At 49.3% G+C, this 13,913-nt stretch overlaps 2 protein-coding genes across 2 annotated transcripts; one reads left to right on the forward strand and one right to left on the reverse strand.

Annotated features, from left to right (window-relative positions):
* Positions 1-1,131: 1,131 nt before the first annotated feature.
* TGME49_247660 (thioredoxin domain-containing protein) lies at positions 1,132-6,228 on the reverse strand. The gene is made up of 6 exons (XM_018780834.1): positions 5,521-6,228; positions 4,713-4,941; positions 3,933-4,211; positions 3,628-3,751; positions 2,592-3,164; positions 1,132-1,201 (listed from the first exon to the last, which is right to left on the reverse strand). Exons 1-5 carry the CDS (start codon positions 6,015-6,017, stop codon positions 2,821-2,823), a joined length of 1,473 nt encoding a protein of 490 aa, XP_018634972.1. The 5' UTR covers positions 6,018-6,228; the 3' UTR covers positions 1,132-1,201; positions 2,592-2,820.
* Positions 6,229-9,817: 3,589 nt separating this feature from the next.
* Positions 9,818-13,766, forward strand: TGME49_247670 (ribulose-phosphate 3 epimerase family protein). The gene is made up of 5 exons (XM_018780835.1): positions 9,818-9,880; positions 10,343-11,391; positions 11,789-11,858; positions 12,624-12,679; positions 13,058-13,766. The coding sequence occupies exons 1-5, from the start codon at positions 9,853-9,855 to the stop codon at positions 13,082-13,084; spliced, it is 1,230 nt and encodes a 409-aa protein (XP_018634973.1). The 5' UTR covers positions 9,818-9,852; the 3' UTR covers positions 13,085-13,766.
* Positions 13,767-13,913: the final 147 nt, after the last annotated feature.

A 13,913-nucleotide genomic window follows, 5' to 3' on the forward strand; every position in this document is an offset into this window, starting at 1 on the left:
GCATTTTGAATCTGGAGAGACAAGGAAGTTAGGATACCTGGTAAAACGCAAATCGCGCAGGATCAGAGCTCAGCGCGCTTCCACCTTTTCCGGATTTCTCCCTTCATGAATTCGACAACCAGGTCTTCAGTGAATTCTCCATCGTACACAATGTGCTTCTGCAGCTTGTCACCATCTGCGCCAAAGGCAAAGGCATACAAAAGGTAGGCAAAGTGTATCTGCTCGGAGATTTAGGGGAGAACATCACGAGATCGTTATCGCTGTCTTTTCGGCGGACGGCCAGGTTCGTTTCCACTCGTTTTCTTTACATTTTGGACGAATGCGTGTTTCCTCGTCAAGTATCCGCCGTGTCTCCTCCTTGCCCACATCCCTCTCCCCGCCTCCTGCTTCAGAGTACATCCAGGAATATCGAAACATCTGAGAATGCGCGATGGGGGGGCGTACTCTGTTTGAGTCAGAAAGGCAAGAGGTTTCACACACCCCGTCTGGAAGCGACAGCTCTCACATAGTGTTCCACAGACACAACAGACAGCTGACTAGTCACCCTCTCACCTGGAGGATAGGCAATGAGCATGGGCTGTGGGAGTGTGCCGGCAGGGTCGATGGGATCGTTCAGATCCGACGGATATCTCGCCAGAATAATATCCTTCTGTCCAAATGGTGACACCCAACGACAAGCATTCACACCCTGAGTCGCACGTGCTTCACGAATAGATCGGGTTGAGGACGATATTCCCACGGTACCGGTCATCCTAACAGTGATATGTTAGCACTTTAGAACGTGGCTTCAGATCTGGAAAAAGATCCAAGAACGCACACAAGCTGTGTTAGGAAATCACTGGAAGAGAACACAGGGATACATCGGATTAACACCAGGTATTAACGGTGGGACTTAAACACATAAACGGCTGGACTTCGAGGCTCTACATATACGGGGGCATAGCCGTTTTCAGCACAGCGGAGACCCAAATTGCCAGATACAGACACCAATTCAGCCGCAGCAGGGCACTGAGTGGTAAAAACGAGTTCCACTGGTAAAATTCCATCTTGCACGTAGCTAGAGAGACAGAGTGGCCATCGGTGGCGACGAGAGAGCTTGTTCTCTTAAGTCGATCTACCGGAGAGACGTACCACCGTCCACTTTCTCACACGCTTCCCAACAGTCACAAACACCTTCATTGCCTCTACGCAGGCAGAGCATCTGGAGGTACAAAGAAAAGATTTGTTTCCTAAAACGAGACTTGAAAACTACTCAGGAACGCCCTTCTTCATCCTCCAGCATTTGTTCATATGCATAGAGGGTGTCAGAAAGTGAACTGGGTCTGCACGTGTATTCTGCAAAATACACTGTGAACTAAACATGTCCACACCAAAACAGAGGAGCCGACAAGGATGCCCCTTTCAGACGCTCGAAAATGAACTAAAAGCAGTGTTACTCTGTTTCAGCACTCGGTAACCATTGAAAGAGGACCTCTTCGTGAATCCTGAAGACTTAAGACAAATCTGTCGGAAGAACCGCGACTTATATCCGCAAGCGGCACTGCAGTCGCTCAGGCAGTCACGGGAGACACAACCGTCCAAAGCTATCCAGTATCTAGCCATCAAGAATGTTGTGACTCGAACGAGTCGTGCTTGCTTGTGATTCTCTAATTGAGCGTTGTCTGTTTCTCTTGGAACTTCAGGTGCTGCCTCGTGTGTGGTTTAGCGTATGTAGGCGACGCCGTGGCAGTGACTAGAAGTAACATTCAGAGAACAACTGACCCTGTTTCGTCGTAATACAGCACAAAGATCCACTTGCCTAGACCACGCAGAGCGGACTTTAGGCTGTAGTGGCACATGTCCTGAATCGCAGCTTCCTCGTGCTCGGCCGACCGCACGGGAGGCAAGTTCGACCGGAAAGCCGCGGGCAATCTCTTGTTTGTAAAGTTTTCGAAAAATTGACTGCACAAGAAATCACAACATCGTGCCGGGGAGGGAATGGGTGTCTGCATCACGCGCTGAGGGTTGCTTTCCTCTTCAAGCGAACAACTTTCCTCCCGGGGCATTGGCGTCCGAATGATGTGTTGGGTCGGCTCGTGGCGGGGACAGTTGGGTTTATCAAAAACTTCGTCAGTTGAAGTGGTTCTTAATCTGAAGTTGAAGACATCCTGACAGTGTTTGAATCTCTGCTCGTCCTCAAGAGACATTGTGTCTTGCCTCTGTGACGTGCTTTGAAAACGTAGGTTTGCACTTCAGCCGCAGAGCACCTGTCAATTCGACGAGACCCACCCTACAGTGATTCCAAAACGCAGTTTTGCGAGCTTGTGGAGTGACAGAAGCCCCTTCTCGGTCCTTTGTCCTGTGCCCAGACTTACTCGAACGCTCCCCAGTTGAAGGGTCCTTTGAGGACGAACTTTTTCGGACCTGCGGCAAAAGTGTAGGTTCCTGCCTTCAGCACATTTTTCCGGCCTTCCGCTGCTGTCTCCGTGATCATGAGCGTCGGCCAGCCCGGGTCGAAACCCATGAACTGCACCACTTCCTTCGCGTCACGCTGGTTCGCGAACGTGAACACCAGCTGCCGCAATTTCGTAAAACACAAGGGAAGTGCCTACACAGAGTTATTTTGTCGCTTCCGCTTGCTTCTTTGCATCGCGGTCAGACGACTTGTTCTTGCATCTCGGTAGATTCTTTGATCCACTCAGCGGCGCATACCAACTGTCCTAGGATTTTCTAAAGGCGCGCAGCAGAATTCACCGGCTTTAACGCCAGAAAATTGGAGCGTGAGAGCGAAAGAGGAAAAGCTTCAGGGGAAAGGAAAAACCGGGTGTGGACTGGAAACGTCTAGCTTCTGAATAGGATAATGCTGCCGAGGTCATGCTCGCTTGGAGGTGATACGGCGAAGTGACTAATCTGCGTATAGAATGCACGCAAGAGTAAAAATACCTCACGATCCCTGTTGCCCCTGTACACAGACAGTCGTTCGTATTCCTGTAAAGTTGCTAAGTATGAAAGAAGGACTGGTGTACCCGCCAGGTGACCTTGTAAACACAGGAAGCAGAGACTCACTTTGTCCTTCAGATCACGTGCATACTGAAGGAGAACGTCGACATACTCCTGGTAGTCGCTTGTCTTATCATCATGCAGAATGGTAGCAAGGGCCTTTGTTTTTGCAAGATTATCAACATCTGAAAACAAAAGATGACTGAGCTAGCCAACCAGTAAGGCTGCGAAAACACCGCTCGGAAGTGTTTTCTCTTCAGAGAGACGTGGGCGACTCCTTTGCTGTCGTTCAAGCGCCCGAAGAGCGTGGCTCAGTTGTCCCATCAAACTCGAATAGTTTTTCGGTCAGAGAAGTCACCTCATCCCTTCTTAATGGCTGCATAGCGGTGGAGTCCGCCCTTTCCCAGAGTTCGGCAACGCGCAATTCGATTGTAGAACGTAGTCTCTGCGAGCCCACGAGATATGGAGAAATGACTTTGCTTTACCAGGTGGCAGTCACCAATGCCTCTGACTATGACTGAAGTGATACGAAGGGGAATTCTTCGTGAAACATTCTTTTAACCCGTCGATTCCTTCTGAGAAATCAGGAAAACCGCGCTTCTCGTATGCACTGATCAAGTGGCTTTAATTGAATCTGCTTGCGCTCACACTCGTCCGTGTCGGGATAGATTGTCCTATCGAATGCCGCGTAGATGCTGCGTTTGATCTCGTTTTTGGACCACTTTTGCGCGGCGTAGTCGATGATATCTTCGTCTTCATACAGATCGTAAGGCTGTGAGAGGGAAAGAGACGGATCAAAACCGGGGAAAAGCGACTTTTTAACCTCACGCAGCAGCAAACCGCCTCACCATCCCGACAACAGGAAACTGAAATTCTAATAATCAGGCTCGTCAGGTCGAACTGCCAAAGCAAGATCACGGTTGTATACTCCTGCGTTCTGAACGGCCTCTTACTAGCTTTGCTTTGTAGATCTCGATCTTGCTTTTCTTAAAATCTGCTACGGGTATGAAGTGGAAGAGTGTTCCACGCATCGCGTCACCTTCATGAGCTATGGCCTTGATCAATTTGTCCTTCGGGCTGCCTGGGACAGTGTATGAGATCACGGTTGTGAAGGGCGAATTCGCTGCTGCTTTTTTGAGGATCCTCTCTTCATCGTCCACTGACATCGGGGCTTTCTGCTGGCGCCGAACTGCCGCCAAATCCCTGTAGAACGATCCATCTTGCCGCCTCAGCTGAAGTCAGGTCACAGAGAAAACATCTCACAGTTCCATCATTGCATGTGACTAGACTTAGAAAGACATTTTAAATGCTCATCACTCGACTACAGAGGCGGTGGTCTGCGCGCAGGACCGGCGCTTTTCCCATCTTCCCGCTGTTTTTCGTTGCCACGATTGTTCCGAATCCACGTACGATATCGTCGGACACACAAGACAAGGTTTCGAAAGCAGTGGGCGCTGGAGAATAGTGCAAAACTTGATGTTCGACTCCAAAACCAACAGTGGATTCGCTACCACCGCACTCACAGCCACAGAGTCCATCGTGTTTGCGAGAGTCCTACTGCTGCTTGCTCTGCTGCACAGCCTGCGTAGAGCCTCGGAAAACAGAGTTCGTCGAAATTTCACTTATACCACAGGACAACGTATTTCATTTAGGCGGTAGCGGAAAAGAAACGCAAGGGAGCAGATTAGCGAAAATGTAGCATCTGTGGACCTCTGTCGCTTCAAACTCCCTACCCAATCGAAAACCCGGTTCGCTCTCAGCTTTCCACGGTACTGTTCTGGTACACTCTTTGATCCTTCTGCATAGAAAACGAGGGCGGGAACTTGTGTGACATCTTGATCTTCCGCAAGCTCCGGGTGTTTTGACACATCCACTTGCGCCAGGGATGTAGAAAAGAAGTACTTCACCAATCCGCGGTTGATGTCCTCAATTTCGGGACCGGTAGCCTTGCACTTGGCGCACCTGGGACATCACACGATATACGTTCCGTCGTACTAGACAATGCTAATGGAATACAGAACAGTTGCAGAGGATATGGCAACGTTTTTGTACCAGTCTCTATCGGGTGTCCGGAAATCATCTTCTCGAAGATGAACACCCCGTATTTTTTTTCGGTAGTACACTGTGACGGCAAAGTAACCACCTGTTCACAGAGCCTCGCTCTGGGAGTTAATCATGCTTTTATTCAACGGAAGACAGAAGATCGATATTGTGGTTATGCCCTTGTGTTTCGGATGTCTGTTCCGTACAACTCAAAAGCGGCTGCTGTGTATGGTTCCAGTTCAGCAAAAATCCACCCGCAACTAGGCAGCTGCAGCGAAAATGTGTCTCCCTAGCGCTCTTTCACTTGAGCGGTGGACGCGTTTCTTGGCACGACTCGTGCAAATGCGTCTACAGAAAAAAATGAAATTTTAGGTGAATGTTCTTTTGCCCCTCCGACGGTGCCTGTCTGCAGATGCAGAAGTCGACCCTGTGTTTCGATGGATCGGTAATCTCGAGAATAAAATCTGCACTGTTGTGCCCAAGAGCACATATAAATACCTTTCGTCGCCGTAGAAGTAAACGAGAACCTGACCACGTTCGTCTAAGAAGGAGGAGAACGAGGCTTTGTCCAGTTGAGGTATTGGAGGAGCGTATGATGCTGGACTGCCTGCTGTCTTCGTGTTGTCTGAAAGGAGTTTCTTATCTGGATAGATCACCTTTCCTGTTACTGGGTCACGTACTGCATGCAAGACACGTTTCCGCTTCACGGCTGCCTCGGCCACAAAAACCCTGAGTTGCCACGGAATGGCAAAGGTATCGCTAGCGGACCTGATATCCAGGCCATGAAAGGTGACAGTCAAGCCAGTAAAACATGCTACCAGTAGAAACCTAAAATTCACAAAGCGCTGTCGCGACCTGCCGGGCAGGACGCTTGCGACTGCTTTAAATTGCCCAGTCATTGCAAAACGCAACAAGCAAAGTAAGAAACCACGAGCAAAATAATTTGTGTGAGGGATGAGAGGTGTCCATCGGCAGGACAGAAGTCCGCTACACATACCACTGTAAGGTTCTCTGTCAGTGTGTTTCTACTATGCCAAACGTGTTCTTTTCAGTGTGGTGTGGTGCGTTTCGCTCGGTCTGCCTCAACAGAATGGATTTTTGCCTGGCGCACTAATGAACCAGAAAGGTGCTGGCAGATAAAGGGTAATTCTTGCAGTTTATGCGCGAAAAACCGTCGGTCCCTAACAGGAAGGACATACGCAAGCAAACATGTCGATTTGTGGCCAATAAAACTAGTGACACGACAGCTCTCCGGAGTAAAAGAATTTAGGCAGCCCCGAAAACGCACTATATATGCGATCGATCTGTTTGCCGAGCCGAGTCTCAGCATGCGCCGTTGTCCGCGACCCTGTGACTCAACCGAAACTAGCAGATGCAACAAGAAACGACTCCTTCGATTATTCGGGATGCTTTTTAAAGCTAGCTGAAGGACGTTCGAGCTTTTTAGGGTATTTCCTCATGGTGTTGAGCCCGTCCCCTTAAAGCACTCTACACAGGTTGTGCGGGTAACACCCACGAGCGTGTGACGATCACAGGAGTTACTTCATCTTGCGTGTTCTGCCACAGCACCGACATACAAAGGTTCTGCCACAGGAGAGGACGCAAATACCACGAACTGCGTCGAGCGCCAGGAACACTCTTCTATCTTGCGCGTCTCTACACCTTCGGGAGGACACAAATTCTGTTCGAGCCTTCAACTACGTTTGCCGCCCACGAAACTACGCTTCATGACGTTGTGTTGCCACCACTTTTCGCTGGCTCATAGGTAAACAAGAGGGAATTTTACGTTTTCTGGAGACTTCGCACAGTTTGCTGCTTTCAGTGGGACCTTCTAGTTGTACGGGTGTTACGCATCTGTTCAGAGTCTGGTAACGTTACGGTGCTGGTAGAAGACCTGCGACGGTTTCTATGTGTCAGACAGCCGTGTCGTCGCATTCTGAAACCATCCGTTTGCTTGGTGCCCCCAGAATATGCGTCCGTGCAGCGTGCACCAGGTAACTTCAGCAGGAAGTGTCACGCGATTGGTAGCACTGACCACTGCGAACGAGGATCGCCATTAGTTAGCATGTTCCATCTGTCGTCACTGCCTGTTTCCGACGGCTGGTGTGCATTACTGGAGGCAAAAAACACCGAAAAGGTGGGGAATGCCGTGTAAATGTTCCAGCTTACAGGGAGCCGCTCTGAGCAAGAAACCCAAGGGCGCCCTCTCCGTAGACGGGACGTAGTACGCTTGAAAAAGGTGCGAATCGGCCTCCGCAAAGATGTTACAGAAACTGAAGTTTTGCCTTTTCCCTGAGAAAACAGTTATCTAAGATCGGAAGTACTGCGTTCTATCGCTCTTCAAATGAACTACCACATTGCCAGAGCATACCAAAAGTTCAGCAGTTGACTAACGATTGCCTTGTTTGAAGAATGCGGCGCTCCCTTGTGGACGTCGTGATATCTAGTTTGCAGCTCTTCAACATCGCAAAGCCATGTAACAATTGTACAAGATTACATTACACGGTAAACCGGGGCAGGACCAGAAGTACAAATGCGTGACAACGATGCTGTCAATGAAAAAGCCGCGTCATAAATCGACTCGTTTTTTGAAGAAGCGTCGTCTAGATGCCGATGACGCCCAACCCGGAACCGCAACAGGAATCATAAGACACTCTCATAAACTCTTACTCGAGACCACGGAGAGTTATCGGTTATCGCCTTCCTACTCAATTTCTCCGTGTATGTTCGTACCAAACGCATTTGCTTGTCAAAACATTCTTGCTGTCTCACGGACAGCCATTTCGCAGAGGTCGTGACTGGCAGACGACTCTCTACACACCTTGTGCCGTTCTAGCTACGGAAATCTCATGCACCCTCGTAACCAACACGTTGACGTCGCAAATGATGAACACTTTTCCTGGTCACGCGTCGGAGTATTTCGGCTAAATGCGAGCCAAACATGCGAATTCTAGGTTTTCCGTCAAATATATGAGGAAGAAGGGCCTTGATAGTCCCGCGGCAGACTCTCAAGACCTAGAGTTGTAGACTCTACGAGAGAACTGACCTGACCCGTTCTGCAGTTCGATCGTGCGCGCTTCCGTTGTACATAAGACATGGCACCCGGCGCGGTTATGCTGTGAACCATCTTAATTCTGCAGGTTTTGTCACGTACAAGTCACTTGTTCAAGATGCGCGTGGCGAGCTCCGCGAGGTTATGCGATTCACTTCGTTTAACGCCAATTTTACCAGCACAGTGGATCTATATCGTTACTGCCGACAGCGCTAGAAAAGTGGAGTTTTGCAGCCATGGAGAACCACTTCGTTGTGATTGCTGTACACCAACCCATCGTACGATATCAAAATTGCTCCACATCGATTATGCTCCAGTTGTAACTTACCGTTTAATTTATTTTCCATTCGCATTAACAGAGAGATAAATTGCTACGTGAATGCTAGTGTGATCAGTACCATTGTACTGGGTAATAAGCAACGCTAGCGTTGTCTTTATCGATGATACACAATGGCCCTGAATCATCGTGTCGACCGTCGCCACCTTGTGAATTCGAAGTAACTGACGTTATATGAGACACATGGACTTTTTTCTGACACCACCAGGCGCTAGGCAATCCTCATCAACACGTTTCTGTAAGCACACCGAGCACACCCCAACGCTTTCCTGCACAGTGTTGCATTGTACTGCAGTCCGCAAACAGGAATTCGTATCACACTTCCTCTTCGCAAACAGCAGATTCCGAGTGTTGCTGGCAGACAGCTGGAATCTTTACAAAGTCACGCCGGCAAGCATGCCCTTCGATACCGCTCTACTCCGTTTTGATCAAAAGCACACGGGTTTCTCCCGTGTTGTCTTTTCGAAATCCGAAGTATCCACCGCAGAGAAGTCGTATACTCGACAACACACAAGCATAACGTCTGCGCTTTTTTAATTTGCATGCGCGCGTTGAACGTATGCCTTGTCCGCTATACTGTTCAACCTGGGAATTTGAAGATTACAGTCTTTCCCACTCTTCTTTAGTCGCTTCGCCACTTTGGCCGATTTTCACTTCTCCCCTACTTGGATCGGTTTGTTTCCCTTTCGTAGAACACTGCAGACACTCACGATCTGCGATCTTTCTCCGCAAGCGCTGCGCGAATCCCGCCTCGACTCAACGCGTTTCCCTGAACCTGCGACTCACCTCTCTCCTGGCAGCCTCGTTCACTTTCTTGGCTTCTACACACGCGCCAGTTTTTTCATTCGTATCTGAATTTTCCTCTGCGGCCCGTGGCTTTCTTCGGTTAACGGCTCATCTTCCTCACCACCTGCACTGCAGTCTTTCGACTCCTTGTCTCCGCCGCGGTCAAACTCGCTTTTTTTTCTGCGCGCTTTTTGGTGTCCTGTGGCGAACGTTGGCGTCGTTTCCCGTTGAAACTTCAGTTTTCTGTCTCCAGCCACACAGTTTGACGCGTTTGCGGCGCTTCCAGCTGCCGATTTCTGCGGGGTCTGCTGCCTGCACGGCGTCCGGCTGCGTGCTTTCTCGGAGGGCAGTCTGCCGGGTGAAAACGACCAACGGCAGAAACCGACTCCGGCAAGACGAACGCCCTAGCTAGTTGCTGAAGAAGCTCGCGTCCCCGCAAGTCTGCTGTACACCGGCGGCCGCAACAGCCAGTCTCGGCGTCTCTCCGTATCACCGTATCAACCGAACACTCTGGAGCTTCTCGACTTGAAAGGCGAACTCTTGGAATTCTCTTCACGAAAATGTCTTCACAGCTAAAACCTATCATCTGCCCCTCGGTCCTCGCTAGTGACCTTTCTTCCCTTGCGTCAGACGCCAAGAGAATGGTCGACGCAGGATGCGACTGGCTTCACCTGGACATCATGGTGAGACCGACTTCAGCGCCAATCTCAAAGACACGCGCCCTCCCAATGTTTCTGGCACTTATCCAGAACCTTCTGTGACAACTACACCACACATGCTGGCCAACGCAAAACTCTAGACATAGATACACACCCGTATGCATGTAAATACGCATGTACGTGTTCATGCCCATGTGCGTCTCTATGCTGCAAACATGTATGACTATATTTATATATATATATATATATATTTATTTATTTATATATATTTATATATATTTATATATATATTTATATATTTATATACACATATATATATATATATATATATAAGGTATGCTGCGCGTGTTCGTCTATCGTTTGCGGTGGGGTTTGTGTATTTCCCCGTGTTTGCTGAGTAAAGTGTACATGTGCGCATTTGCGGCGTTTGTTTCGTGGATGTTTGGAGTCCGCACTTGTTTTTTCCTTTTGGCTTTTCTTTTGCAGGACGGGTATGCGCGGAGAAGTTCTGTGAATTCTCCGTTTTTGGATTTCCTCGCGTCAGGGGCTTTTCCAGAAGAAGGCAAATCTTTCATTGTGGTCCTTCAATCTCGTCTTTTTTTTCCTTGTCAAAAGTCGGCTTCCAGCTAGGACTGTTAGAGTTGCACTTTGAGTTCTTCCACGTTTCTCGTTGCCTGCGCTGGCTCTCCCTGGGCGCCTCTTTTTTACAAGAAAGTCTCCTCTTCCGTCTCACACGGCTCTCTGTCAGTAACCTCGACACCACCCTTCACCCGGCATCCGTGCTCTCTTCTGCTGGTCATTTTCTCGCTTTTTCTCTCTCCGTCTCTCTCAAGGAGCCGCTTCGGTTTCTTCTTCCCTCCTCTGCGTCGCTCTCGCGGTGTATATGGGAGTCCAAGCCGAGCTGCAGCACCCTGTTTCTGGCCCTGCTCTTTCTTCTTTGTTTTTCGTGCTCTGTGGAGCACCGCACCGTGTGTCTCTCTCTGTCGGTCCCGGTCTTTGCTTCAGCGCTCTCTGTTTCGCACCTCCCTCTTTCTCTGTCTCCTTTCGCGTTCTGTTCACTCGTGCGAACGCGCGCGCCCTGTCTGCTCGAGCTCGCCTCGCGGCTCTGTCGCTGTGTTTTCAGGCACTTTGTACCGAATATTTCGTTCGGCCCCGGCGTGGTGAAGGCTCTTCGCGGCCATCTGAAGTCGGCTTTTTTCGACGTCCACCTGATGGTTTCCGAACCTGAAAAGTGGATTCAGCCGTTTGCGGATGCGGGTGCGAATTCGATCACTTTTCACTGGGAGTCTGTGGGCGGAGATCTGCAGAGAGCCGCTGAACTCGCCAAGCGGATTCAAGCGCGAGGCATCAAGGCAGGACTCGCCATCAAACCTGCAACCAAGTTCGAAGACCTCGGCGAAGCACTCGCGGGAGACAACTTCGACATGCTGCTGGTCATGACTGTCGAGCCAGGCTTCGGCGGCCAAAAATTCATGGCGGACATGCTCCAAAAAGTCCGAACTGCTCGCTCGTTGTTCCCCAAACTCAACATTCAGGTCAGACACCGTGCACCAGGCTTCCCGTTACCTAGGCGGAGAGATCAAGAACTTACCGAAAGGGAGATGCATAGAGACAGCGATATATATATATATATATTCATATATATATGTTGATATAGGGAGAAAGAGACGAATGGCTGGTGTCACTCGCACGAAAGAGAGAAGAGAGCTACTCAGATGCCACGATGATCATTACTCTCGTCTGTGGAGAGACATGCTTGTACCAAGGCTTCCTTTGTATCCAGTTATGTGTTTACGGACGCGTATGCACATATAAATGTATATATATATATATGGATGTATGTATGTATTTATGCATGTGTACGTACATTTGTGCATGTGCATGAGTGTATAGGAATGCTAGGATGTCTGTTGTTTTGCTTGTCCTTGAAAGGTGGACGGAGGCCTGGACGGCGAGACGGTGAAACCTGCAGCGTCTGCGGGGGCGAATGTGATTGTCGCGGGTACGAGAAAACGAGATAAACGGACGGCGTCCGACAGAAATGTGACAAGCCTCTGAGCAGAGCGAATAGTTCAAAAGTAGGATAAAGAAAAAGAACACACGGCTGCTGATGTCCGGCAGGACACGGCGAGCCATAGGCATGCATATCCACCATTTTCACGACAGACACGTCTACATGTTTACTTATATATACATATATACATTTATATATATATATATATATACATATATATAACATATATACATATATATATATATATACACATATATATATATACATATATATATATGTATATATCTGTAGGAATGTGCGACTGCGCGTCGTCTGTCAACGAAATATTTGAGTACAAAGTATCGAATAGGACGAACGCGTTCATGTAGAGACGTGACACTGTGGCGCAGGAACGTATTTCTTTAAAAGACTATCCTATGCATATGTGTCATTGTTGTGGACATGTTTAGATCTGTGCACTCATATATGGCTTTGTGAAAGTGGGTGGAGCGGGATGTATGGGAAGGCCGCAGGCGCGTTGAGTTACAGAAAAAGCTGTTGTTCTCTTTCGAGTTGTTTCTGCGTGCGGCTCTTGGGCTGTACCGAGCAGTTGCCCAGCATCGGAGCTCTGTACTCGAAGTCCTCGCTGGAGGACCATACGTCTCAGGTTGCTTCTTAGTGTGACATGGAGAGGTGCGTCGTTCCGCTTGGTCGCGTCCACTCCTCGTGTCGAGCCGAAGTTCCTGTGCTCGGGTGGTCTTTGCTTTCTGACAGGAACGAGCATGTTCAAAGCGGAGAATCCGGCAGCGCTGATGACTTTTATGCGCGATGTGAGTGGAGAGGCCTTTGTTTCACTTCGGTGGCTTGTAGTAGAGCTGCGACGCCAGACACGCAGTTGAACTCCGTATTCGCTAGGTCGTTCGCCCTCTCATCACACCTGTCTCCTATTCGTCCTTCTCGGCTGAGATTGGCTCGTGCTCAGTGAACGAGAAACGATGCCGCTGCTCAACAGCTGCGCGCATGCACAGACTACCTCCACTTCTGTTAACGCTTGCTGCGTTTGTCGGCGACCTTTCAAATTCAAACCGTGTTGTAATTTGTACGGACGCCTTGCAAACGGACCGCGGAGCCGCCGCAGACTCACGGAACCGCGGTCCTCGTCGCTGCTCTCTCTCACTGCACCGTCTTGTGCTCGCTTTTTTTTACAGGTGATCGCTGCATCCGATACTTTGTGAACGAAACAGACTACGGAGACCGCACAGGCGCGAAAGGCGAAGATGCAGAAGTGACAAGGATATATGGCATTCAGTAAGACAGCCACCCTTGCATCCCCTCGTCGCTATAAATGCATACATTTGTATTCATATATATATATATATATACATGTTCGCATGTAGGTATATGCATTCGCACGCTGGCGTATGTGTTTCTTTTCTCGAAAACAGTAGCGTTGCTTAGAGGGGTGGAGAGAGAGAAGATCACGAGGCATCCTGAGAACGCGTGAGGAGGCGAGAGGAAACGCCTAGCGAGAAGAGGAACGAGTAGAGGAGGGAGGGCTCCTGAGAGTGAGGAAAGACAGAAGTCACAGGGAGAGTGAGAGGTGGCGACAGAGGTTAGAAAGAAAAGAGAACGAGAGACGAAAAGCGAACTGCAGGGGAACAGAGGGAAAGGAGAGTCGAAGGGGAAGCAAGAAGAGGCGCAGCAGACTTGACTTCGTCCCTTTTAGGCAACCAATCCGGAGAGAGTGCTCCTGCAAACTCTTTTCTCTACCAGGTTTCATCTAACACTGTCTTCCAAAGTCTGTAACCTGAACCGGCGTCTTGCTGAGGTGTACATACACCGCGGAAAAGTAACCGTTCCACAAGAGGTGTCCCAGAGCAACTGTCGGACGAGAGAATTTGAATGCAAAGGAAAGAAGACGTATCGCCTATCTGTGAAGCACCACACTGTAGCCACACCTGGAGTGTACATACACCGCACGCTTGGCTTGAGCAAGCAACGGCGCGAGAACGAGAGACACGCAGCGCTGTGTCTATGATAGCACATGCATAATGTGCAGAAAAA

This window comes from Toxoplasma gondii, chromosome XII (assembly GCF_000006565.2).
Source record: "Toxoplasma gondii ME49 chromosome XII, whole genome shotgun sequence".
Classification (NCBI taxonomy): domain Eukaryota; phylum Apicomplexa; class Conoidasida; order Eucoccidiorida; family Sarcocystidae; genus Toxoplasma; species Toxoplasma gondii.